This window comes from Ptychodera flava, chromosome 6 (assembly GCF_041260155.1).
Source record: "Ptychodera flava strain L36383 chromosome 6, AS_Pfla_20210202, whole genome shotgun sequence".
Classification (NCBI taxonomy): domain Eukaryota; kingdom Metazoa; phylum Hemichordata; class Enteropneusta; family Ptychoderidae; genus Ptychodera; species Ptychodera flava.
The window spans coordinates 41091841-41119730 of NC_091933.1; the positions used below are offsets into that span (position 1 = coordinate 41091841).

Here is a 27890-nt window from a genome sequence, read left to right on the forward strand (position 1 = left end):
GAGCTTTCTTTATCTGTTAAAACACACTGCTATTGAATCAATATTGATGTCATGTAGATTGCACTTTGTGCAATCTATGGTTAATTAATTATGCAAATTGTATGGAGTATTGTTTATGTATGATAATGCACTGAGGATTTCTTATCAACTCTGAATATTCATAGATGGTGTATTTTGTTCTCTACATCTGTACATGGGCCAGTACCATTCAAGGTCATTGACACAGAGTATATTTGACCATGTTGGAGGGACTGTGATTAGACAGATGGTGTTTGAATGCATACGACTCTGTGAGATCATACCTTGATATTGTTTGGACATTTTTTGTGTAATGTAGACATTATCTTGATCGGATAACTGAAATATGCAATATTATGGAGAAAACTTTTTCCTGGAATTTACTTGAATTTACACCCAGATTATTGGCTGTAAGACAGCGTTGTTTAGTGTGGTAAGCATGCAATTCTCTTCATGAAACAGGGTCTTGAAACTCTTAGTACTGCTGACAAAAGTCGAATTCAGGGTCGACAAAAAATGATTTAAATAATATCACAGTACTTTGGCGCTATAACATGCATCTCCTTTCTGCAAACAGTGGATTACCTAAACAAATAGACTATACCCATCAAATTACCAAAACTGTTCTAAAAACATCCCTCTGCATAAATAATGTTTAATGTGACATTTTCTTTACCAAATCAATATTACGTGACGTGAACACTATCCAAATATTGATGGTAAATCATTTAAGTCTGCAGAGGAGGGATGGCAATTTCAAAGGGTACCCCTGTTATGCACTCTATAATTACAACACGCAGAACAATGCTATTCTTGGCAGCAATTTTCCATGTGACAATAGCATTTGGATTTTGTTAGTCATTCAATATTCCAGGGTCAGAAAGTGTTTCTATTTATCAATTTTTTATATTGCCGTCTTTCATTTGTTTATATTGTTTGTCTAGATGTTCCTTTTCAGTTCTGGATTTGGTAGTTTTGTCAGATGTGTTCATTGCAATATTTCAGACATTATGATGACTTGCCATGCATCCATGCATGTACATTTTTTTTTCCTTTTTGACCAATTTCATTGACATTATGAGGAAACAATTCCATTAAATTATGCAAGACAAATACTATTTGCAGTTTAGAAGATTGATTGAATAAAGATTTCATCCAAAAATGACAATATACTAGATGGTTTTTTCTTTCACAATGCTGTAATGCTAAAACCCTTACCCTGCAAAATGAGTCTGTCAAGATCAAGTTGGTTAAAGCCTCACTGGCTGTAACTCTTGAAATTTGTTGACCTCAAAATATCTTCCTATTCTCTCCTGGTTTTCTCTGAATTCTACCCTCTGAAGGGATATGAGCTTATAATGCATTAGGAAACCATTCCTCTGTGAAACATTTGACAAGTAGATTCAAATTTCAATAGTCATTTTGATTTCCGGCTAATTTCAAAAATTGAAATATTACAAAGGAAACAGAACATACAATGTCACAGTTGAAAACATTCATCCCTATGCATTACATTGGACTAAGTGCAGTTTATATGAATGTTATAGTGCAGATATGCACAGTATCAACAGTTTTTGCTTTTCCTCATGGGGCTGCTATTTAGTGTTTGGGCAAAAATTTAATTGCAGTGTAATCCTTATCTTGTACAAAATTGCATATACAGTCCCAGCGGGGAGTTAATAATAAGTGTATACACACACCTAAATTAGTGCATTCTCACAAACTTATATTACCTTGAAAGTAAAATCACAAAAATAATGCTAAAAGATACAGCTAGTGGGGCTTGAAAACCAGTGTTGCATAACATGTCCCATTGGTTACATTTTATCAAACACTTGAATATTTGAAAGCCCCTGAAAACTTGGATTTTGTAAACATGATTTTACTGACTAAACCTGCCACAACATACTAAGCCAAGCAGGTGAAAACATGCCTGGTTTTGGCTTGATATTGCTTTTCTCTCACTGGCTTGGTAGATGGGGAAGTGATATTGTCTGGCAAGATAAAGGTCAGATTGTCACATAAAAAGGCAATATTGCTTTATTTTCACACCAAGGAGGTTACTTTAGAGCTCATGAGACAACATCACTTTCACACTATGGCTACCACAACTTGACCTTGACAGTGAAAACAATGCTGCTCTACGGAACATGCACTTTATTACCAAAACTTGCACATTTTACAATCCACTGTACATGTTTTGTTTGTTTGTCGACGTGGTATCATAACCTCAATTTGATTGAAGGGATGGAATGCTCATCCCTTTCCGGAAGTGATGTCCAGTGCCATTCACTGGGATGGAATGCTTGACAATATCTGGAAGTGAAATCCAGAGCCATCCAATGAATGTAACACAACTACAACATACGGTACTGAGTCTCTGTTAAGTAACCACACATCGCACTTTGTATAGGCTGGGAGTTGTAACCTGTTTATCCTCCATTCCCTATAAACAGCTTACACAGGCAGTACGTATAATCTGAAAACTCTCCCTTTCAGTTTTATTTGTAATTTTCAAAATTTTTTTCCTCTATTAATTTGACTGTTTACCCATGTTACTTCATTTGTTCAATGCATGATGATATAGTGCCACTGCATCAGTTTCAAAATTATGCACAGGAAAAGAAAACATCCCTTGGGTACATTTTGAGTGTAAGGAAGGGTCAAAAAAGACAAATGAGAGTGATAATTCATTTCAAACTTATATTCTAATCACAATTAATTTCAAGTGGAGGTTTCCAACAAAAATCAAGGTCAAGGTCTCAGAAAATTGATAAAGTATTTGAGAGTCCAAATATCTGTCTCTGCGGCACATTCTACCTTTACAATGCAGTACAGAGCTGTTTGTACATGTATGTGTGTGGCAGTATACAGTACACTCGCAAACTTCATAGGGTGACTTGTAACTAACTCAATACAGCTTTGTCATTGGTTGCTGCAGTACAATAGACCATGAAAACAGTAGGATGCTCCAATTTGACAGCAGGGATGTAGAAAATTTTGGTTACACGTGGCAAAAATGAAAGTATAGGCGGTTACAAGTGGTGTGTGAGCGCACAAAGTTTGTGCAAAATGTCTTGAGTTTTTACTGAAACTAAATTTTCACAGCTGGCAAATTTTAGCAAACAAGAGGTTGTTTTTGCTGGCTGGCGGCTATTTTCTGCATCCCTGGACAGTCTCTGATATACAACGATGTAAACTTTGGTATGAAAGCTGATACCAGGAAAAGGCAAGATTTAATCAGTAATGATGGATTTGTACTGGGCAGATAAGATTGATCTAGCATTGGCAAAGTGTCTGTAACTCCTTGAAGGCTTTTGTACATGTAGCAATGTTTTCCTGAAAAGTTATTGATGTCAGTGATGTATGTCAGAACCATTGCTGCAGCTGTCACACAGTACTTGCTGTCTACCAATATCCATACTGCCATGGTGGAGCTACAAACTGATTATAGTAGCACTGAGCTTGGTAAGCTTGTACCCATGCCTGGTATAGGTAAGGGTCATACCATTCTAACATCTGATCCCCACTGTTACCAGTGCTGTGTGGTTGTTCCCATCCATACTGACTTGTATCGGGCACTCCATAAGATGACGGTTGCTGAAACTCACTGTCGTTGTATGGTTCATTGGCAGTTTGATAGCATGGCCAGCCATTTTGATCCCCTGATTCTGTTGGTACATGCTGTGCACTGTACATGTCATTATTCCATTGCCCTGCTGTATATGGATAAATATTCTGATTGGGGTACATGTACTGGTAAGGTGTATGGTAATATTGGTACTGGTCTTGGGAATTAGGAAACTCAGGAACACTGTGATAATTCCCAGCCTTTGCATAGTATGTGTCCTCCCATTCCTCTTCCTCATAGATTTCTTCATCATTTCTGTCACAAACATCATCATCATCATCATCATCATCATCATCATGATCATCATCACTATCATCATCATCATCATCATCATCATCATAATCATCGCTATGAACATCATCATGACGATGATAATCCTTATCATTAGCTCTGCAATCATCTTCATTATCATTATCATCACTGCCAATATTCTTTGTGATGACTTTACTGTCTTTGGTTGTATTTACACTTTGAAAATCATTCATGTCTGAGATTCTTCCCTCACTAAGTTCATGTCTAGCTTGCTGTGCGAAATTATATTTTTCTAAACTTTGCAGATCCCATATGTCTCTGCGGAGTTTTTCATCTTTGACTTCTGTGACATCATTTGACTTTGCCTCCTCTTCATCACTGTTCAAACATTGTTGTAACAGAAACGATACGCTTTTGCTGGACTTGATTTTATCTGAGTCTTCATAATTCAATGGTGTACTCTGTACTGCTGTGATTATAGTATCATTATCACCATACTTCATGCCATCACTGTCACAAACTTGGAGATGAGATAATTTGTCAGTGTTTGCAGCAAGAATCTCTTCAAATTCCAATCCTCTGTGACCTGTAAGATCTCTTCCATAATCTGTAATTCCATGGTCATTCATCACGGAAGCATCACATGTGTCAATATCATCATTTGTATCATGAGAGTTTCTGTCTATTCTTCCACAAGTTACTTTGTCAGCATCTGATTGTAATTGTTGAGTGCCTTGTACTGCCACATCACTGCTCATCAAGTCATCATCACTTCTCTTTGTCACATTTGTTATCTCTTCATCTTCCTGCTCATAAAATCTCTTCCATGAGATAAAGTCAGTGTCCTGAGTTTCCAAAAAATCTTTGAAATCTTTGACTGCATTCTGATAATTCACAGTGAGTTTGGAGTGTTTATTCTTTCTCATAGCTATATGCAATGGCTTGATAACTCCTAGGCACAGATCTGTATGATCTAAAACTGTTTCAGTTTGACAGCCAGTATCTTGTGTTCTACCTCTGACTTTAGAACTGGTAATTTTTTTACTTTTCTTGATCTTTTCAACAGTCTTTTCACGATGATGTCCTATCCCATTTGCAATGTGAGAATAGCGGGTGTTGCCATTGGACTTTCGTGGAAGCGTACCTTCTGTGACATCATGAAAACTACTTAAATGACTGGAGGTAACACTTAGCAAACTATTAACTTCTGTAGACTGTCCAATTGTTGTATTTTTTGAAATATTCTTTCTACTGGACATAATAGTGTCTGTATCTTTGGAAATCTGCCTATCTTTTGCTGAAATGTCACATTGTTGCTTTGAAGTCAGTCTGCTTGGCTGGACTTGGTTTTGTAAAGCACTGAATCCATTCTGCTTTTGTGTCTCTACATCTTCATCCCCGGATGAAAGCTCTTCAAGGCTGTCAGTGTTTTCCTTGCTGATGAAATCACTTGTAATTGTTTCTATGAATAAATAAACAGACAAATAGTGAGAAAATGTCTTTTTTAAGACTGATTTTAATACAAAAGTACAGCACATGCTGTAAACTGATTCTACCAAAGTATGTAATTCCTTTTGCAATTGCACTGCTCCTCAATTGCTGCTTGGCTTTTTCATCTCTGCTTTACTTTTTTTGTCAGTGTTTTTACAATGATATTTTGAAACAATCCAAAAAATAAAAAGTGAAAACACAGACAAATAGATAAACAAACAAACAAACAAAGCACACAAACAATCAACATATGAAAAGGAATTAGTAGCACTACACAGGATACCAGTGGTATCAAAACACTGCAAAGGGTACTGGTGGTATCAAAACACTGCAAAGGGTACTGGTGGTATCAAAGTAACACTTACCTGGAATTAGCTTCATTGCGATGTGACACTCACGGCGAATACTCTGAAGTTGTTTGTACTCTGCACCCTGTGCAGTATATGTGACTGCAATGCCCTGCGTACCAAATCTGCCTGCCCTTCCAATGCGGTGTAGGTATGTCTTGGAATCATAGGGTACATCTAAGTTAACTACAAGATTGACTCTTTCAGCGTCAATGCCTCTGGCAGTCTGAAATGAGGAAAATTGAATTATCATGGAAATTCTAACCAACATTTTATACACATCAGTACAAAAGGCTATACTGTGAAAAGGAAAATAAGTACATGAGAAACTTCCAACATGATATCATGTCACAGGTAACAAGTAAAAAACTTCACACAAATTTCAAAAATTCATTGCATGATATTGCTTGTACAATCAGTGAGGAACCTGTTGGCCTTGTCTTGTACTAATGTTGGTAATTTTTTAGCATTGTAGCGCTACTGGTGAGTGACGTCACAAAAAAAACAAAACTCACTGACCGCCTCACCACAGAGCTACAATTTTGCAGCTACACAAATCCTATTATCATTGGTACTACATTTTCCAACAAGCTGTGGGCAAATCATCCTATAGCCCAGATTTTGACGATATTCATGTTAGTATATGACATGGCAAACACAGGTACAATATCCACAATCAAATGAACAAGTCAAGTTTTCACTCACCAGATCAGTGGATATAAGGACTCTGCACTGGAACTTCTTCAACATGGACATTGCTTGGAGTCTTTGACTTTGATCTTGACTTCCAGCAATGTAGGTACTGGGCCAACCTTTGCTGCATAGGTAGTCAGATAAGTTTTGGGCTCTGGGGGGAAAGAAGTCTCTATCAACATTTTGATTTCATGAACTAAATGACAATAACTCCCATCAGACACCAAACATTTTCACACACTTCAAACAGAAACTATGATTTGTTACACTCAAAACAACACAGTTTGAGTGTTTTTCCTTAAAAAAAATTCAAATGATGATACTTGCCTTGTTTGGTAGTTTGAAAAGACCAAACACTGGTTGAAAGTTACTTGACTCAACAGTTTCAGTAGGTGCTGGACTTTGATGTCAAACTGTTTATGTGGTACGGAATGATATGGTACAACTTTGCAATACTGTACCAGACCTGGATAACAGAAAATAAGGTAACTATCTCTGTCAGTATACAGTAATTATTGAGATAAACTATCACTGTCAATAACTTTGACAAAACCAATGACATGACTGTTTCTAACTTTTAAACCCCACAATGCTTGTCTCAGTTCCACACTGCACTGTTCTCAATGGATATGCTGTAGGTACTATAGGTGATCGATAGCCACACTTAATAGCAAGCACTTTCATAGATATATTGTAGGACAGGAATAGAGCTACCGATTTTGATTTGATTGAATAGAGCAAACCTCTTAATTAAATGGGCAGGTTCCTCATCAGCTTTAACTCTGAGCAAATTGACTGACTGTGCACAACTTTCAAAGGAGAACAAAGGACTGAAATCATATAAACAGTCAATGTAATCAGCCACTAATGCAAAAACCAGGGATTAAGAGCTGCCCCTTAAAAAGTGACCACAAAGAGGGAGCCTTAACTGTTTACAGCAATCGTTTACAGACAATGGTGATGTCATGAAATATATTGGTTGAGTGTACAAGATATATGATAAGTCTATGCTGTTCACGGTGAAAAAATTCTCTCTTACCTTGCAGAGCTAGATCTTTAGGGTTCAACCTCACAAATACGGGGTCCCTCATGTAGGAAGTCAGCTGCTGTGCAAGGTATTCTGGGTAGGTTGCCGACAGTGCTAGCATCTGTTTGCTGTCAGGAAGGGCCGAGTAGATCCAACTATGGCAAAAAACACCTGTTGTAAATATCTCCTCATTGCAAATATACAATACATTATCCTTTTATCTAACATCATAATAATCACAGAAAATACTTGTCGTTCCAGAAAATCCAGAATTTTTATGGTATTGGAATGATTACTGACTGGAATGGCTCTGATGGTACATTATAAGATGCCATTTGGACTATTTCCAAGATGACTGACTGTGTGTAGTTTTCTAGAGTGTCCAAACCACAAATGGTTTGGCCCAAAGCCATTGTTGTTGATAGTTATTGTGGATCTGTCCACAGGGAATAGGGGTGAACCTTAAGGGTATCTTTCACAACATTCAAACACTTACTTGATTTGTTCCTTGAACTTGTCATCCAGAAGTTTATCTGCTTCATCCAGGACAAAAAGTCGGATTGTGTTTGTATTAATACAGTCTTCCTCTATAAGTTGCTTAATTCGACCTGTGACAGTCATGAATATTTTGTATGATTAGAACATTCTATCTTTATTTGCAACACTAGACACTAAAATGTAATTTATGACACTTAACTTCAATGGGATTTGATTTTTGCAATTTAAGGTTTTGCTCCATTTTCTGAGTTTTCATTTCACAGAGATGCAAGAAAGCTGGTTATTTATTTTCACATTTCAATCATTACTGGATACACTAAAATCACACTATCCAAGTTATTTCACTCATAATGGCATACTTATTTTGACCGGTAAGCACGAAAAGTCAAAAATGTCTTTCTGCTTTTGGGGATGGTCAAAAATTCTTCACCCATTTGTATGAAATATTGTCTGGCAGTAAAAGTTCAAAATGTTTGCCCCACAACTATGGTAGTGCTGCCATAACATCTACACTAGGACATGTAAGAGAAAGATTACTGAGAGACGGCAGACCGAACTATTCAAAGTAAACTGTAACACATCATCAAGGTCACTAGGGCAGGGAAATTTGGTGTCTTATGCTGTGAAATTGTTTCATGCTGATACTGAAGTACTTATTAGTGATTTCAAAAAAGAATCTGTCCTTGCTTGGCTGCAACTTACAGCCACATTACCAAACAATATGTGAAACTATTTGGCATGAATTTATATGCAATGTTGGCACACCTAAGTAATTCTAAACTGTGACTTTGAGAACAAGAAAAAGCCTAAAGTAGACTACAACTATTGGTCAGTGGACACTTACATACGACTGCAATCTTTCCTTTTCTATTATTTCGTAAGTATCTCTGCTCAAACATCTCAAAGACACTGAGGTAGAGTACGCCTCAGTGACAGATATTTGGACACTCAAACTTTTATAATACTTTTCTGATCTACCACTTGTGATGAGTCTCCTTACGGTTTATGAGTACATAAAATTTTTACTATCTTGTTTTTGTGAAAATCAACAATTTTATTTTTCCCATTGAGTTTACATAGGGATGATGGCCATTTTGAATTTGAAGTGTCAGAAAGCATTGGGTAAATTAGTTCTCTTTTACCATGATGATCCTTGATTTTTATTCTTGATTTCCAAAGGGATTGGTACAAAGTATTCCTACAGAAAACAATATAACTGTCAAAATAATTATACACTTGAAGAGGAACTTCTTACAGACATGTCATCATTCTTATAAAAGTCATACAATAATGACATTGTGTATGCAGTCCTCTTTATTTTAGAAATCACCTACCTGGAGTTCCCACGGCAACATGACACTTTTGAAGCTTGACCTTGTCTTGTGCAAGGGGCAGACCTCCAATGAAGACATGGCATCTAAGCTTTGGCACAGCGCTTCCAATTGACAGTATCACGTCTTGAATTTGTACAGCTATCTCTCTAGTTGGTGCCAATATCAACACTTGGGTACTGTTGCTGTCCAGCTGCAGGCTTTCCAGAGCTATGACGCTGAACACGCAAGTCTTGCCGGTACCAGACTTGGCCTGAACAATCAAATCTGGAAGAATTGAATAAATATGGTGGAAAATTGGTGAGTTGCTTCCTTTAACATAACTCATAAAAAATGAATATTTGGAACATGTCTTTCCAATTAAATCTTTATTTTATGATGGTTTTACAACTCTGCATGCAAAAATTATATTGAAGTTATCAGGAAAATTTCCAAAATGAGAGTATTTTTACATTTACAGTGTATTATACCTATCAGCATATAACATTGCTTGCAGGAAAACACATAGATGACTATATCTATGTTGGAACATTCATATGAATTTAGCATTAACTCTGCAGTGAAAAAGTGGGCCAGACATCACATCCGATATTGCAGAAGATATGTTGATCTATTTCATATTTTCTAGGGTGTTTACATAAATACCGGTACATCAAGTAGGTTCAAACAATTTATGGTAACTGGCTAGAAGGAAGTTTATCAAAAATGTGTTTTCCTGTTGGCATTTGGAGATCAACTCAGAACGGCTGTTTGACAGGTTTGACTTCTCTGCATTGATTGTCAAAACTTCTCTGTTAGACAAAAATTACATTTCTTAGTATTAAGGTAACTGCTTGCTTTTACACCATTGTTACATTATTTCAAAATAACATTATCAAAGCTGATTTTCTATGATTGCTTGAGAATTAACCTTTTATTTTATTTGACTGCCACAGAATACTGAGGCAGCTTTGATGGAAATTGAGTGTTTATAAACATGAAAACATGTAACATATTTGATAAAGATACAAGCAGCATTGAAGCAATGACCAGACTCTGAGGGGCAAACTTTTCCAAATATAATGTTGAAATAAACTCATTTGGTGACATATAGAATAATAAACCGAATCTGACCCCTACCAGCCAAGTCATACTGTCAAAGCAGTGCATCAAACACAAATTTACACATTTTGATGTTTGTACATGTATAATAATTAACACCGAATCTATACCAAGAAAAACTCTCCCAGCATCCTCTTTCAGTGAGCCACAATAACAGCATGCATATCACGAGAAGAAAATACAGGGACAGTTTTAAACTACGTTTGTAATCATTGCATTATTACAGTAAGCTTACAAATCAACCAGAAAGCAAACTAGCAAATTACTGAGCAAGATTATTGTGGTTTTGATATGTAGTTACCAAGGCACTTGTGCATTTTAACTCAAACTTGACATTGGCTCTGCTTGCATAAGCTTAGTGGATGGCAATGTATACACACAGTAACAAAGAACAATCAGAGTGCCTGCCATAAACTATTATGTGACAGGAAATGATCAATGAGAAGGCATTCCCTAATAAAACAAAAGGGATAATGAATGATGAATTGTAGAAGAAATGAGAGTTGCTCTTTTTAACGTTTTGACAACAATAAAATATGCGCAATGTTATATAACTGCAAAAGAGTCAAAAATTACCCCTTTGATGAATGCAAACAGATTATTTCCTTTGTAACCCCTGGACAAAATAGATTTTTTTCTTATTCGGACTTGCTTTCCTCTGAGAAACAAACATTGCCGCAACATATGGGAAAGCTTCTATCCCTATCTATATCCACCAATTAATATTTCATTACAAAACTTTGCATGAGAGGTCCAAATTTTATGTAATGGTGTATATTCAGTAATGCACGGTGACAGATGTACAATAACTTGAATTTTCGGTGCAGACTGTAAAATATGTCACTTTGAGGGTGTGCTAAGTTGACCAGTATTTCAGCAATCTGCATGTTTGAAGAAGTCAAACTACATTTTTTTACTACTTTTTGTATAAAAAAAAATCAATGAAAATAGCTTAAAACAGAACAAGTTTGTTACTTTAAATACAGGGTTTTTCTGTGCTGTCTTATTCATACTAGTAAAAAGACACAATCAAAGGCACTTCTACCTGACTTTTTGAATTTCATTAATTAAGAGTGGGACTTTGCAACAAGACAATGTCCACTGAATTCACTGAGATTTTTTTGGCAATTTCAAGGTTTTCAGCATTGCATGCTGTATTTGTTACGTGCCTCATTTTTATCACCTTGTTCAGTAATTTTTGATTTCAGTACATTGTTGAATGCCTTGGAATGCCTTGACTCATGTCACAAATTGGTCTATGTTATCACCGGAGCTGTCAGTTGCTGATAGCTGAGTTTACACATTGCCATCCGTCATCTTACAGCAGCCAGTCTGGCAGATCAGATGTAAAGTTTGAGTTGAATTACACAAGTGCCTTGGTAATTACCGAACAAAGTCTCAATCATCTGTGAACTAATACTGGGTCTTGTTCGCTGATAGGTTACAGTAATTTGTCACTTCACTGTGTGTTTTACAATCAGTCGGCTACAAAGCACTGAATACACAATCCAGGTCAGGAGGGGGGTCTCCCCTCCCCCTCCTGGTGGGGAAACCCCCTGTTTAGTTATATTTTTTCCTACCACACTTTAATGCAGCCCATCATTTTATAGGTCACCCTCCCAAAAAAAATCAAAAAATCAAAAAACAAAATAAAAAAAATCCCAGTTTATAAATTACGACGGCTGCCTAAAAGACTCAACTCATCTGTAGCACTGTTGTGTGCAACTCAACTGTTCGTAGATTTGGTGGAACAACAGTGAGATGATAACGTGACAGTAAATGAATAAATCATACTTTAACACTCAAAAATAAATTTAAAAAAAATGTTTATTGATATTGATGTCAGTCTGTCACAGTATAAATTAAGATTCATCCCAATAGCCGGTTTCAGAACTACTGCCCTCTTTCGGTAAGATTCATTAATTCTGTCGGAAGCCCTTCACCGCACCAAACTCCAAAGCTTCTTTTTGAAAAAAAAAGCTGAAGTTTTTGCTCGTAACATGTAACGATGGTTGTCACAAGTATATTTCGCAAAAAGTGTGAAATAGAGAATCGACTCGTAGGCATGATTTGTAAGATAGAATGCAAGGAATTTCGAAAACTTGGCACGACAACTTCAACACACATCAGAGATTTCATCGTGACCCGTGTGGCAGCACGAACACTACTGCACGAGACTTGAGCCTGAGGGCCCTTCTTGAGTGGATGTTACCGAAGAAAAAACAAACAAAACTTATTTACCTAGACCACATCGTCCGAGCGGAATAGCCTTCAGTTGAATTGGAGACGGTCTCTCAAAGCCAGCATTTGCTAGACCTCGTTGGACAACATCGGTCAACAACAAACCAGCGAAGTCAACATTTTCTCGGACAAGAACATCAGTGGTCCTTTGTCGCTCGTGTATGTTATGCGCAGTTCGAGGCCCTTCCATTAGGAATTGTCCTTTCCGTACGAACGTATTTTAAATCCTTCGATGTGCCCTGAATTTTTTATGATAAACTTGCAGAAATCTTTCCATCTTTTTAGGTGATTACAGCATGGGAAAGAGACGTGCCGACGACGTTCTTCACAAACGTCACGATGCATTCAGCTCGACCTAATCATTTTATGAAAGGTAATGCCATTGGCCAGCGACGCTGTCTGTGCCGTCGCAGCTACAAATCAACTAGCTCGTTTTATTGATGAATGCCCTTGGTAAGCTCAATCAAATTACTTCCGGGTTGTCATCGGGCGAGCACTTCCTCCTGTAGTGTAGCCAGTGAGGAAACACCCATTCGAAAGGCCGGTGAGTGCTGTGTTTTAGAGATCAACAAGGGCGAAATGTCTCATCAAACTGGCATAACATGTAAGTAGACAACGTATTCAGCGATTTCTTTAATTTTAAACAGTCAAAGAGATCCATCTAAATTTTGGCGGAGCGTTTTCACCGGTCTCAGCTGAGCCTCTCAATGACACACCGGCATCACCATATATGTCTATACGGGCAACATGCAGCTCAAGGCTACTTCTCTGAATCACGCTTTCTATAATTGGCGGTGTGTACCAAGTCTAGACAGTATTATTAACCACATTTTGTGTATTCTGTATCAAACTTATTAAAACGCCGAAACGACTGTTCAGATCTCATGATATACAAAATCACAAACAGAAACACTTTACAGTGACACTCTGTGTAATAAAGGTGCATATGAAAACTGTCAGTCAAACTTTTCTCATAAATTTACAACTTTTATTACAGGTTCTAAAGATCTGTTAGACTTCTTTGCAAAGAGTAAAGATGGTTCACAAAGATTAATTAAAATACATATCGAAAATGGTAAGTAAAGAATTTATTTAGCCAGTCCAACAATTAACGACAACTGTTTTTTTCTTGAGTGGTTGTTGAACCTACCAAAGGAAGGGGCAGGGACCTGTATCAATGATTAATTGCTTCAACCAAGTACTTATTATGTGGCCTCCGTGTTCAAAACTGAAACCAGTAAAAATAAATGTGAACAAAACATTTTGTGAACTTCGTATATGCATGAGATTAATATGACACATACATTTATGTTAGACACATCCTGTTTACTGCGGTTGTGATTGAATTGGTAACAAGAGCTAAGCCAGCAGTTTTTAATTATCAATTACAAAATAAACATAAACCTAAAGTTATGTGGAGGGTACTTATGATTCACAGTGATCAAAAATGAGCATTTCAAATTAACAATTAAATAAAGAGAAATTTTCCGACAATCAGCTTTCAAATTAAAAAAATGTACACAAATTGAAAATCTTGGATGTAAATAGGAACATAGTTATTCCAGCCTACTTTTCTTTACTCTGGCTGATAACTTAGTAAATCTTACATGGATAGAGAGTGTGTAGTTCTTAGGAGAAGTGGTAAGTTTTTCCATTGGACTTAAATAGTTCATCATTACTTTAAAAATTGAAATGGTCAGTAACCATAACTCTTATTACAACATTTGACAATTTTTGTCAGTTTACTTCCCAAGTTTATGTTGAAAGACCAAACACAGTCAGGTACATGAACTTTGCACTGGTATGTACCATTGTGGTGTGTAGAAAATGTCTGTGCCAAGTGACATCATGTATAACATATTCCAATTGCTAAATACTATTGCAGTCAAATCAATCACAAAAAGGAGAAATATTGCTTTAACAACTTTGGTATGCCCTCATTCAATAATACCTTCATTGAAAAGACAGTTTCCTTGTTTGGTTCCACATACATGTTTTTGTAATGCAAGGACACAGGTGTCATGTTATTTTTCCCAGGAAAATTCAAATAAAAGACTAGTGTTTGCATGTGAATAGCAATATTTGTCATATGGAGGTGCCATATGATAAGAGGTATTGTTACAGCAGTCTGATGCTCAATAAATATTTGGCAATGTGTGCATTCCATTCACATTTTGCTTCAAAGAAAATGTTTGTCAAAATTAAAAAATAGAATATAATGCTAAATTGTAAAAAAGCTACTCTTTATTGATAAAACATTGTGCCACATTTTACTCTCTTTAATCCCATCCCTGTGTTCTATACAGTAGTATTGAAATTTACAGAGAATCATACCGGTAGGAACTTCATACCTATTATCATGGTGGTCTAAAATACTGTCTATAAATTTAGTTGATCATTGTTTACACTGCGTCATAATATTTCATTGAAGTAAAGAGAGGCAAATTTAAGACTGTAAGCACATCACAGTCCCTCCATCACCGATGGTGGGGGGCCATTCACATATATTCTGAAGGTAGAGTCATCTGAAGAATGTATATTGATCTTTACAGCAACAACTTCCTTATACACACCTATAGACGAAAATAACATAGAGAAGTTTATATTTGATGGTGTTGACTTCAAAGCTATTCTTTTACAAATGGATTCATTGCTGATTTATTACATGAATTACCATTGAAAGGAATTATACAATGCAACTCCTCGTTTTCCTGTCAATTAAAATTCTGCGGTCAGTGACAACTGCTTTTCCATAGCAGATTAGAGATCATTGAACCTTAAAGTGAAGGGTGTACATATAGTTTATCAAGAGGAAATTATTTCAGAAAACTATTGCATCACTAGAAAACAAGTTGTGTGTTATTACATGTATTAACATCCTCTTTGAAATTCAAAGCATACCATTATTTGTGGATGTATAATTGAGAATACAATATTATTTGAATGTGGAGACTTTATGCAACTGTTACATCTTTATCGAGCATTTCCTCTGTTCAAGGATAAAATTTTAGACGTAATAAAACAGAAAGGTATGGTTTTTCAGATCCAGACAGTTGTTCTGAGATTTTCCCAAAATTTTGATAAAAAATGAAAAGTTATGTCCCTTTGATCCAAAATCATCATAACAATTACAGAAAAATTCATAAAAATTGGTAAAATGTTGCACTAAAATTTTGGTGGGAAAAATTCCAGTGCTCAAAAGGTTAAAAAGGGTATCTGGAAAAAGGCAGTTGAAAATTACAATTAAAAATATCGCAACTTTGACATGACATATATTCCCTGCTCATCATCATGCCTGGATTTTCCCATCAACTTGCTATGTATTATCCCTTTCACCAAGCATTGATGGTAGAACCCCTTCATTTTCTATGGCAAAATTTGATCCCTGCAGAGGGAAATTTGGGATTGGGTGGATTTAGTGGGTGGAGTGTGTTTGAAAATGATTCATAGGTTTTCTTCCAGGCTGTTTTGGTTGCATGTTTTAACTTATTTTGCTTTTATTTAATATTTTTGCATGGTTAGTTATGATGCAGGCATGATCAATTCGTCATTGACTGCAATTTTCTTACATTATATTGCGTTACATTGCTGCCACAGTTATCTCTGCAAACAAACAAGAATCCAGTGGTAAAGTTTGTCATGTACGTGTAGCAATACAACAACCGAACCATCAAAATGAAATCACAAGAAACTGACATTTCTATTAAAATTAATGGTTTATTATCTACTCACCCCTCCACAGAGCAACTCGTTCTTGCAAGCAATGCTGAAAAGAGTGGAACGTGGGAAGAGGGTATCCTTTTTCACACCATAGAAAAAAATGCATGCAGCATTGACTCCATATAGATTTATGTGCATGCAGAATGGAATTGCAAGATGAATGGTTTGTGCACCATGTTAATGTGTTTTAGTCATTCAACAACTATAGTCAAGGTGATGTGTGTCTATGAAATGGCCTTTGTATTACTGTATTCAACATGAAAAATTGATGAGTCACGCTGTCTTTTTCTGGTGTAGAGTGAACATCTTGCATCACAGTGAAAGCATTACTTCATCGAATGGAAACTGTTTAAGAAAAGTACACCATGTGTGACCATGATTTTATCATGAAGAATCATAGTGACTGTGCATTACAATACGATACCTGTGCTGCCCAAGATTTTTTACCAACCACTCGGTGAAATGTTTCACAGTTTCAGAGGTGATTTTGTAGCCATGTACAATTTCATTAGCAGCACTGTCCAGTTCAGAACACTTTCCTTGTTGCTTGCTCATCACCGTATTTCGGTGACAAGAGAAAATGATTTCAAAGAAAATCGTGGAAGTGTACCACTTGTTAATATTGGCCAAATGCAAGAAATTCTATGAATTCTAAAAGTGATGAAAACCATTCAGATATCTTGCCAGTATGAAAGTGCACAGACAAGTACTTATATAATTTATGCCACTTTCTTTAACCCTTTTCCTGCCAAGTCCATATTTCACCATCAGATGGTTAACCATAAGATGGTTAAAATTAATGAAACACAACATATTCCATATGGTGTATTTTAACATAATACTGTACATTTGAAAGCTGTTGAAAACATAAATACTATAAACTTGATTTTTTTTGACTAAAGATGCTATGACGGAGCAAGCCAATTGGGTGAAAATACATCATGTCTTGGCTCAATACCACTTTTTACTGACTTGGCTGATGTAAGTGATATTGTCTGGCAGGAAAACGGGTAATTAGACTTTGTTACTGATTAAGAGTCAATGTAGAGACAGGTCAGTCTATTATGTCATCACATTGTGGTCTTTATTACCGCACAGTACAATAAATTACCCACAATTCTCTCTGATTTGTATCGTTGAAGGTTACTTATCTAATAACTTTTTCAGTTCTGCATATAAGCAATAATGTGAAGGATCAAAATAATTGTTAAATAATATCTAGTAAAAGTACGTTTTGATATTTGAGCGAAAGTTTCCACATAACCATTAAACAAACATAAAAGTCACATTCTTTACGTACTACAAATGCCATACTTTTAGGCAGCAAGTTATGACAAACTGAAGGGGTCATTCTCTGAGAAATTTCTTTTGTCATTTCCATTTGAAAAAATCAATATCCTCCTATTCATAAAACAGGTGCAACTAGTCTCCATACTTTCCATCACATTATTCTGTATGGCTGAAGACACAATCAGAGGAAAATTTTACAAAAATGCTATCTCCTTCATTAAAATGAGAATTGAGAATAATTGTGTGCTTAAAAGTATGTTTTCAACACTTTGACAACTAGTCTATGAATTTGTCTACAAATTGGAGAAATGGTAGAGTCACTTAGGAATCTCCAAGGTTACAAATCACAATGAATCATGGGAAATGAACAGTACTGTGATTCCGCCCATCTAGTTTTGTACCCATGTGATGTAATCATGGTTTTGCATCACTCTACAGTTTGCATGGATTTCAAGATTTCATTTCACTATTTTGTGGAGATATTGCTGGTGCTTCAAGTTCATACTCTAGTCACAAATTGATGCTTCAAGGACAGACCTCACTATCTCACGTATTTGAATTTTGAATATAAATGACATTTTTACTACTCACTCGATGCATTTCTTATAGTGTTAGTTTGTTAGTGTCTCAAGTGTTAGTGTGAAGCACTTCAAGTTCAAAACATATTGCCATGGTGATCAATGATACTCGTGAAATATTCCCTTTCTGATTGTCAACATTAGAAATCAAAATTCCTCATATTTGTCATTTCCCTAAGGTGCAAAAAACATCACAAATATAAGAAACTCTAGTCATGTGCATTCAGTGGAAAGGCTTTCAGCCCGGTAAGATTGCAGGCTTTATCTTAAGTTCAAACAAAATTTATAGTTTTGTACTTAGTCCTTTTCTTTACCTAGTTAAATTACGTTGAATGTTGCTATTGATTGCTCTTCAAAGATATGTGAAATTCAAGTAAACACTTCTACAGTACTTGATATGATAGTATATTTCAGATGTAAACATTTGCAACCTTACCATCAATTGCCTTTAAAAGAGACAACACATCACATCAAACAAACTTTATCCCCTGCAAGGAAAAAGGACTGATTGATTTGATCAAAAGTGTTTAAAAAAGATGTTATACAATTGAAATAGTAGGAGTAATGACTTCATATCCATAAAACAACTATATTGTCATGAGCGTTTTCCTTGACCAAAAAAACTAGATTTTGACAATGTAGTGGTGCCACTTGTGGAAGAAAAGAAAGCCTGTTACATTTTATACAGATTAGACACAACAAACAACCAAGGCTTTGAATGGCTGCTGATATTCTACATACCTGACAAAGCTCCGGTAAGGCTCAAGAATCTTTGTTTCAATTGAAGCATTTGGTTTCAATACATTATGTTACATTGTGGAAACTCATGGATACGCTCTCACATTCACAAACTGCTCTTTGTTGTAACGCCAATATTTACTACCTGAGATTTGCATAAAGCAAATATTTTTTGTGTGTCGGCAGCTATTCATGCAAAGCAAAAGGTATATCTAATTTTTTCACTCTTGAAGTGAAAGAGGTTGACCACCATGTTTTTTTTCTTGTTTTCAATTAAGTACCTGTATTGTCTGAAATGTCAGCCAATTGCTTCTAGTCTGCCCAAACCACTTTACATGTTTACCATTGGCATTTTCAAACTTTTAAATATATCATCATATCAGTGTTTGATAATTTCTTCATATTTTTAACAATTCTTTTTAATTCTAATTAACAGTTGAGTGTTGCAGAAAGTTTGGCATGTTTGATTCCGAAATAGAATCAACAAAACCATGTCTGGAATGATAAGTTGCACTGTTCTTCATGAAGTATCTATCTAGAAGACACTGCAATGCTCTAAGTGTTTCTTCTTGATTCTAGGTCCGTGAAAAAATGTTGTATGCAGGTAGTAAAGCAACTTTAAAAATGGAATTTGGTGGAGGTCATATCAAAGAGGAATTCTTTGGAAGCGTCCCGGTAAGCACATAATTCTTGTCTTGTTTTGTGTTATAAGTTTACGTTTCTTGTCAGTTGACTGTTTTGTAATGGTACTTGAACTTGTAACCATACAGTGTACACAAAAAGTTAGTGAAGTGTGCTTAAGGCAGTATGCGCTTCCAAATTGAAAGACTTACACTTTGCTCAAACTTTCTGTAAGAAAACTTTAAATCATTCCCTTCATAATCAAAAACAAAAATCAGGGCTCACCATGCAAAAGTTTGCATTAGACGGATTACCCAATATTTTACTTACTCTTGAAATTCAAAGTGGCTGCCACTCCTGGGTTAACTCGGTGACAAAAATCTGAATTTTCAATTTCCTCAATTGTAAGTCTGTGAAACTTCAGTCATACTATGAGGTTCAAAATGAGCATCACAAGTGGTAAACCAAAATAGTCTAAAAATTTGACAGTCCGAATATCTATCCCCAAGGAGCATGCTAACTTAAAGCTCCATAAGCTGTATCTTTTCGCTATTTTTTCAGAACTTTTGTTTTGAGGTTTCCCTACACTTTCGGCATTGAATCCCTAAACTGTATTTTAATGCCAAGTATTTAGCATATCAACACAACCTATATGAGTATAATCTCCGTTGTTATTGTTGAATATTGTATTCAAGTCCAGACTAGAATTCATTTGTAAACAATAAACAATGATCACTACACACATACAAGCTGTGTTGACAAAAAGAATATTCAAAATTTCAGCATGACAAACAGATTAGGGTCAGACACGGTAGTTGATATATAGAAGCAGAATACTGAAAAACTTGCCACAGGTTACAGCTTATTTTCCCTTTAACATGATTATTTCTTCTATCCAAAGCCTGCTGTTGCCAGAGAGGGTTATTTTATGACATTTACTATGATTTGTCAACAAGTCAAAAGATATATTGTTAGAGATGGAGAACATCTGGTATGCTTTCGTTCATCATCTGGAATTTGAGTCTATCTGTGTGACACTGCTTCCGGAATTCTTTGCTTTTTGCCAACACTTTCCCAATATTCTTACAGGAAGACGTTTCATATGCAGGTTACATGAAACATCTGGAATCCAAGAATGCTCCACCTCCCCTAACGTATGCCGAGGAAGAACTTCAGCTGATCAGAGCACAAGAGGCAGACAGTGCAAAAGGCATCGACGCCAAACAGCAAACACTGCAGGGTATTAGCTTTCCTATCACATCAGAAGCAATGGATGCTTTAGTTTCCATAAGCAAGAAAGAAATTAACTACGTACAACTGGTAAGAAAATGAGACAGGGAAAATTGGTAAAAGTAAAGTGTCTGGTGTTGCTGTTACAGAAATAGTAGATGTTTTCATTTCTTCATGGATCAACAGCTGATATGAGAGTGACCAAAATGGACTTTCAGTGAAAACCATGATTTAGTAAATTAACAAAACCCTTCGATGCCATTCATGTCATTCTAATATTCATATTTACTTAAACTCAAATATGTAAAATATTATGATGATGTAGTGTAAATTGTAAATCTTGGCCACAGGACTCACATTGGTATATTGAGTGGTAATATTTCACATCCTTTTCCGACTGCATCATCAGGCAAACCGGTCATCTGGTGGCAAAGTGTATCGACCTTTGAAGAGATGAATTTTCACAGGTGCAAGTTGAACTGAACCTGCAAGGGATCTTCTCAATCGCTGTACTATAGATCCCTGCCAAGTTGTGTCTTAGGCCTCCGTTGAGAGGAAGTTCCTCCCATTTCAGAAAAATGGCTTCCTAACCCTTTTAAACCATTTGCTTTTCATGTTCTAGATCATGATATCCATGTATTGCTATGATGCTTTATGTTTTAGCTTTGTGCTTCATCATACAAGATGTACATTAAGTGATAATCACATAAAGAGGGTTAAGACATAAATGAATATCAGTAAACCATCAACTGGAGAGCATTCATGTCTGATGGTGGTATTCACATCAAACAGATGGCTTTATACACATGCCCTCTTACAATTTAACACAAGCCAACGACAGATTTACAGTTGTGTGAGAGCTACACGTATGCTGTAAAGTTCATGTGAGTTTTGCTTGGTGCTAGTTTCAACAACTGTACAAGACTTCACCCTTTGAGTGCTGTAAATTTTCCCACCAAATTTTTTGTGCAAAATTTTACCAATTTTTTAATGAAATTTTTGGACCAAATTTTGGACCAAATGGATATTACTTTTCATTGGCTCCAGTTTTTGATCAAAAATCTGATAAAAATTGTGTGGGTTACATTTTATAAAGGCGGCAAAAATTGACTTTGGCGCTCAAAGGGTTAAAGATGTCAGTTCATGAATTTTATGGGTTTCATTAATGCCTATACTTTCTAAATTTGCTTCCAGAGTATTGATATACAGAATGAGAAAATTGTTTTAGAGGAGTCTGGAAATATCAGCATTGATGAGTTGCCAGGCAAGGTACCTGAACAGCAACCAAGGTACCATGTGTTTTTGTTCAAACACACTCATGAAGGAGATTACCTGGAGTCTCATGGTAGTCTCATTGTAAGTTATGGTCAGTCTCATAGAAAGTTATGGTCAGTCTCATGGGAAGTTATGGTCAGTCTCATAGTAAGTTATGGTCAGTCTCATGGTAAGTTATGGTCAGTCCATTTTGGCATCATGTACTGATATAGTTAATACAGAAAAGAATGCCGTTTAGTGGTTGACTTAACGTAGATGACATAGCATGTGTGACGTTTATACTTGTAGTGATAAATCTATGTATATTACACCAGTGACTGGTTCAATGGTAGATATCTACCACATAGTCATGCAAGTTGATTGTCCCTGCCTGTGCTCACTCAAAGCACAGTCATTCTATACTGTGCTCAAAGCACAAATCTCAATACAAGCTAGCTAAAACTAGCATGGTTGTTGTTTGCACAATGATCAAATCATGTTGTTAAACGTGAGGTGTGTACAACTGTTGTCACATTGTGGCTGTGAAATCATATCTAGTATTGCTCATTCAACTTTCCTATAGCTATCCTGTTTGCTACACAGCTCGGCCTCTTTTGCAAAAATTTACCCCTTTATAACATTGACAAAACATTGTAGGTTTGTCAGTAAATACAGCAACACAACTCCAAAATTGCATGCAGCTGGCAACTGGCAGAAATTGAGCAAATTTTGTACGAAAAATGGAATTTTAAGATTGGTATCCCAGTTTCTTTATTGCCAGAGAATAATCACAATCTTGCTGACATTTAATCAAGATGTAGAGAATACTGAAATGACATTTTAGACAGTCCATCCATGCTATCTTTGCAACAAAGTAATTGGGTTGAATGACTGAGTCTTTGATGATGATGAATTTTTCATCACAATAGTACATCATAACCATACTTTCTTTGAGATTTTTGTTGGAGTTATTGTACATTGTTTTTGGTTGCTTTTACCCTAGTTTTCATTTACACTATGCCTGGATACAAGTGCTCAGTGAAAGAAAGGATGCTGTATTCAAGCTGTAAAGCACCCCTCGTCGAGGATATGACAACAGTTCTTAATATGGACATTGCTAAAAAGGTAACAAATTTTCACACCTTACCATGCACATGAGTGAGATTGAGTGTGAATGACAGACAAATACGTAACGACACACTGTAAGAATCAGTCAACCTAGTTTTGTAGCTAACCTAATAAGATATTATTACCATAGTTTTATTATCATAGATGTTCACAGGGATTGAGAATAAAATGGTGAAGACATAGTTTGCTAAAAAGTCATGTTTTCATACTTTCTCAGTAATTATTTGCTAATTATTTCAGTGGGCAAAATGCTTGATATATGTTCATTATATTTACGTCTACGTACATGGAATACAATATTAGTGGTTTATATAACATATATCTTTGTATATGGAACATAATGTGTTGATATACATAGCGTATATCTATGCAGAACAAGAGTATATGTAATGCAGATCTTTGCAGGCCAAGTATACACTGTACTTGTGCATTTATTGGTATATATACGTGTATATTTAAAGGCCCATGAGCTGTAACTCTGCGAAATTTGTCCAACCTCAAGGTACTTCCAATTTCCTCAGATATTCATTGCAATCTACAAATTGGACGATAGTGTCACTAATATGGCTCAACAACGTTTGCTTGTGGCAGAATAGGCAAGAAATTGAACATATTTTTGTTCATTTTAAATTTCACGCCATTTTCAAAATCTTGCCGTGTTAGTGAAAAACTGAGATTTTTTTGTCAAAGTGGAGTGAGTCCCTTTCCCCTCTTTTCAGTGGGTTGCACCATGTTGTATTTGTAAAGTTTCAAATGTGTACATGCAGCATTTACACTGTTTATCATGTCGTTGTATGGAGGCAGCCATATTTGGGTGTAGCACCTGTTTATTATTTGTTTTACTGAAACCTCCCCATGCAGTCCCACTCAGTGGATAATTATACTTGAGTAAACATTGCTGAGTAAGAACGTTTCTATGAACAAATTTTAATTTGAATGTAAAATCATGAAAATAATGCCAAAAATTGCAGGTCATGTGCCTTTAATGTATTTGACAAATGTACAGAAACATTTTATGTGTATATATTGTTGTATATCAAGTATTTTGCCCAGTTTTATAAAAATTCCACATCCTTTCGTTTTCAAGAAGATTAACAATGGCATAATTGTCTTAATGAAGAGTTCACTCTAATTTCAAACTACAAATATCAATTCTGTTACATAATACTGTTGTATGTATGCTGTTAAGTTGACTTTATTTTCAATTATTACGGAATTAATAATTTTTTCACAAAGCATGAAAAATACACAGTTTGTTCCGGTTGAGTATAGATAGTAGGCTACAGTCTATCGGTCAAGGTGCATACGCACTGCCACAAATACCATTTCTATAAAATTTATCAATTGAACAGCCAGAAAGTAACGTTGTATCCAACATCAATACTGAACATCAGTTTGCTGTTTTCTGACAGATGGAGGTTGACGATGCAAAGGAACTGACGGAGGAGAATATATATGATCAAGTGCATCCTAAAAAGACCATCGTCAGAGAGAAGTTTGCCAAGCCAAAAGGACCACCTGGTAGAGGTGCTAAAAGATTGACAAAGCCCCAGGCAACTTCTTAAATTGCACTCTTTCTCACTAGCCTGAACTCTTATGCTTTATTTTTGAATGATGAAAAAAAATCTCCTTACTGCATGATATGTGTATATTCTTTGTCCATCACAAGCATATCATAGGGGCAGTGTTTTCCCAGGTGTTGTAAAAGACAAGAGCCTTGTTTCAATTATTTTGTAGGATTATCAGAAGTAAAATCTTTCTAATGTATGATCATAATTTAGTAAATTATGGATGAAAATTTCACATGAAGGAAACTTGACAGCAAACTCATCAATTGAAGAATAAAATTTTTTAGAATGTCTGCAAACCATGAACTTTTGATTACCTATAGTCTGTTGGTGAAAAGATTACATATTATACTTTGATCCTGGTTTCTTTAAATTTGCAAAACCAATATGCATTGTAATTGATAAAAAGGTGAAACTATTATTTATAGAGACTCAAAGTAGCAGATTAAAGACATTCAAAATTATTACACTGCTTCAGGAGTGTTTAAAAATTGAAACTTTTTTACATCATTAAAAATAAAGTAGATGGCTAGTCAGAAGTGCAAAAAACTCCAATGTGTAAAATACTTAATAATCTGATGTTTAATTTTGTTGAAACCAAAGCTCTGCCTAAATACCCCTAAAGTAACTGATACCATAGAAATATATATTTTTGACTGTTCTGAATCATGAATAAAGCCTGTATCTGTTGCATGTAGCTGTGATTTTTTGAGGTGTCCATATTTTGTATCTCCGTTATCTTGATTTACTTTTTAGTTATATCTGATTTGTTGTCGGCCATATCTGTTCATTTTTTGTCCGACAGCTGAGCTTGTAAAAAAGTAACATGTTCCTCACATAGAAAAGCTTTCAGGAAGGCACACCTTCTGTACAACAATTTTTCATCAGAGTTTCAAGTCACAGGTTTCATAGCTATCTTTTTGGCCACAAAGTCTACATTATCTCATTTAGTGAAAGTTTATATTTAAACACCTAAACACAGATTTATAGCTATGCATGTATAGATATTATATGAATTCGGAAAAGTTAGTCGTAGAAGGTTGAGGTGAATGATTTTTTTAAGTCGAAAATTGAAGCTGTATAATAATGGCATAACCACTTATATTTCAGGAAAACTTGTGTTATCTTTGTATGATGAAAACATTATGTGAAAAATTATATCAAATTTATCCATGAATTTATCAAACGGTACTTCAAGCATCATTTGTCCTGTCATATTCCTATTGAGATTTCTTCTGCTCGTCTGAAAATTTGAAGCTGTACCCAAAAGAAATTCAAATAAATACTAAAACTAAACTAATAATGGCAGTTGAGTATAGTTTTTGCTGTTACTGGGTGTGTGGCAAGTCAGAAAAAAATATGTATCATGTTTTACGAAAACAGTATGTTTTGTGTCAGAATTAAAACAATATGATGCATCAAGTTTACGGAAGATTAGTTTGGTATGCTGACAAAACTTCCATGGCTCACCTGGAAATTGAAACTTTTTGAAAAGGTGGAAAAATTAGAACTGTGCAAATTTTAAAGGCTTCTATGCTGTCAATTGTGTTTAGTAGTTTCAGATGACTTGCCAGGCAATGATGTAGAACTTGTAGCTTTGTTTCTTTCACTTAGTGACACAAATTATATCCAGCAAAGTGATAAATTTCAAACACTTAGTGTTTATGTTGTCTTCTATGCTGTTTTTTATCGGTCCAAGTTTCTGAGCACAGCAAAAAGGCTATTATTTTAACTGCCAAGAAAGAGTGAGTTTATTATTTTTGATGAAATTATTCTGCAATTTGCATGATCTAGCTGTAATTTGTCAGGCTTTGTTAAATTATTCGGGGCTGTGCATAGAATTTTAAAATCTTCTCCACGTCACCTCTGCCTTTGCTTATGGTGTTCTTTCTGTCGACACTTGTGAAATGTATCTATTTCAAGCAAAACCTTTAAAAGACTCACAATAACAAAATACACAAATCTGACTTTACTTTTTTCGCTCAGCAGTCACCCCTGCATGCCTGTTAACCATTGTAATTTACATGTAAGGAAGCACTGCATGATGGGAGGTCTGGCAAATGGTTTGTGTTCAGCAGATATGACTTCTGACCTCTGACCTCCATAGGGGGCAGCGTAAAGAAGTGCTGCTGTAAAAGTAGATTTGCAAGGCGTCTGAACCTCTTACCAGAACCCGATGTGGATAGTGGCAATGAATGCATGATGTAGTTGTATCTCTCTGGTGTCTCTGTAATGTTGTAAGTAACTGCTTAAAGGCATTAACTCTTGAATACTCTATTTCTACTTTTTCAACTCCTTTAAATAACTTACAAAAATGCACTGAAACTACGTTCCTGTAGTGAGACAATTCACCACTTGTTGACCTTTCCAAGACTGATTCTGGACCTACTTTTCATACTATTTTGGCTGTCAAATTACTACTATCCATGCTAAGTCAAACTTCTCTTGGTTGCAGCCTATTCATGGCATTTCAAAGTGGAATGGCTAAGGTAACTGCAAGCAATTGAAAATATTGCATTTTTAACCGGCTGATCTCGGACGTAAATGCTCAAATTTTACGTACAGTATTTTGAAGTAAAAACAAAACTGAGAACCCAAAATTACAGTCTCCTCCCGATAGCTTACTAAATGCATCCAGTGTCCTTGGCTGACCCAATTTAGTTTCTAATACCTTGTTTTTCTTCTTACATGCAGGCGACAAAAAAACTTGCATTTTAATCTGAAAGAGAAGACAAAAGTGAGAAGGGAGACCGACTCACCACCAATGGTAGATACTGTTGGTAGCTAGCTCTGTGATGAGCCTTGCAAACAAAGGGGTCTTCCAGTACTAAAAATCTGACAATAAAATCATCACTGAGAATCATAAACATCAAAAGAAAGGACTCTTTTGTACAGATTGACGATGTTGGTGTCTTGAAAAACTTGTCTTGTACTCTAGATTTTGTGAGACTGTGCATTTTGTATGCTGTAAACCGTACTATCAGTTACGGAGAAAACCAAGGTATATTTTAAGCCAGTGTGAAACGTTGTAAATGCAACATTTTATGCCAGTGTCATAGTTCAATAAACTAAGGAATGAATCAATCTCTGCATCTTGTGTCAGCATATGTTTTCCTTCTGAAACACATTATTT

At 35.7% G+C, this 27890-nt stretch overlaps 2 protein-coding genes across 3 annotated transcripts; one reads left to right on the forward strand and one right to left on the reverse strand.

Moving 5' to 3' along the window:
* Window positions 1-2078: 2078 nt before the first annotated feature.
* Window positions 2079-12987, reverse strand: LOC139135820 (uncharacterized). Its single transcript, XM_070703551.1, has 8 exons — window positions 12631-12987; window positions 9292-9555; window positions 7956-8067; window positions 7472-7614; window positions 6760-6898; window positions 6445-6586; window positions 5758-5965; window positions 2079-5363 (listed from the first exon to the last, which is right to left on the reverse strand). Exons 1-8 carry the CDS (start codon window positions 12818-12820, stop codon window positions 3427-3429), a joined length of 3135 nt encoding a protein of 1044 aa, XP_070559652.1. The 5' UTR covers window positions 12821-12987; the 3' UTR covers window positions 2079-3426.
* Window positions 12651-27841, forward strand: LOC139135822 (twinfilin-1-like). 2 transcript variants are annotated; one of them, XM_070703553.1, is made up of 11 exons: window positions 12651-12789; window positions 12916-13234; window positions 13628-13705; window positions 16373-16423; window positions 18846-18973; window positions 19536-19631; window positions 20667-20897; window positions 22002-22152; window positions 23065-23186; window positions 24602-24716; window positions 27452-27841. In XM_070703553.1, exons 2-11 carry the CDS (start codon window positions 13075-13077, stop codon window positions 27478-27480), a joined length of 1161 nt encoding a protein of 386 aa, XP_070559654.1. In that variant the 5' UTR covers window positions 12651-12789; window positions 12916-13074; the 3' UTR covers window positions 27481-27841. The 2 variants fall into 2 exon arrangements, with proteins under 2 accessions (XP_070559654.1, XP_070559653.1); XM_070703552.1 differs by lacking the exon at window positions 12651-12789 and having other exon boundaries at window positions 24602-26994.
* The last annotated feature ends 49 nt before the right edge of the window (window positions 27842-27890 follow it).

Bases quoted from the DNA above. Each gene is read 5' to 3' on its own strand.
- LOC139135822 (XM_070703552.1), top strand. From the start codon at position 13,075: ATGCCCTTGGTAAGCTCAATCAAATTACTTCCGGGTTGTCATCGGGCG. The intron at 13,706-16,372 runs GTAAGTAAAGAA...ACCCCTCCACAG, and splicing joins TAAAATACATATCGAAAATG to AGCAACTCGTTCTTGCAAGC. The intron at 16,424-18,845 runs GTATCCTTTTTC...CAAAAAAACTAG, and splicing joins GAGTGGAACGTGGGAAGAGG to ATTTTGACAATGTAGTGGTG.
- LOC139135820 (XM_070703551.1), bottom strand. From the start codon at position 12,820: ATGGAAGGGCCTCGAACTGCGCATAACATACACGAGCGACAAAGGACC. The intron at 9,556-12,630 runs GTAAATAAGTTT...CAATTCTTCCAG, and splicing joins GCTCGGACGATGTGGTCTAG to ATTTGATTGTTCAGGCCAAG. The intron at 6,587-6,759 runs GCAAGTATCATC...CTTTCCCCCCAG, and splicing joins TTTTCAAACTACCAAACAAG to AGCCCAAAACTTATCTGACT.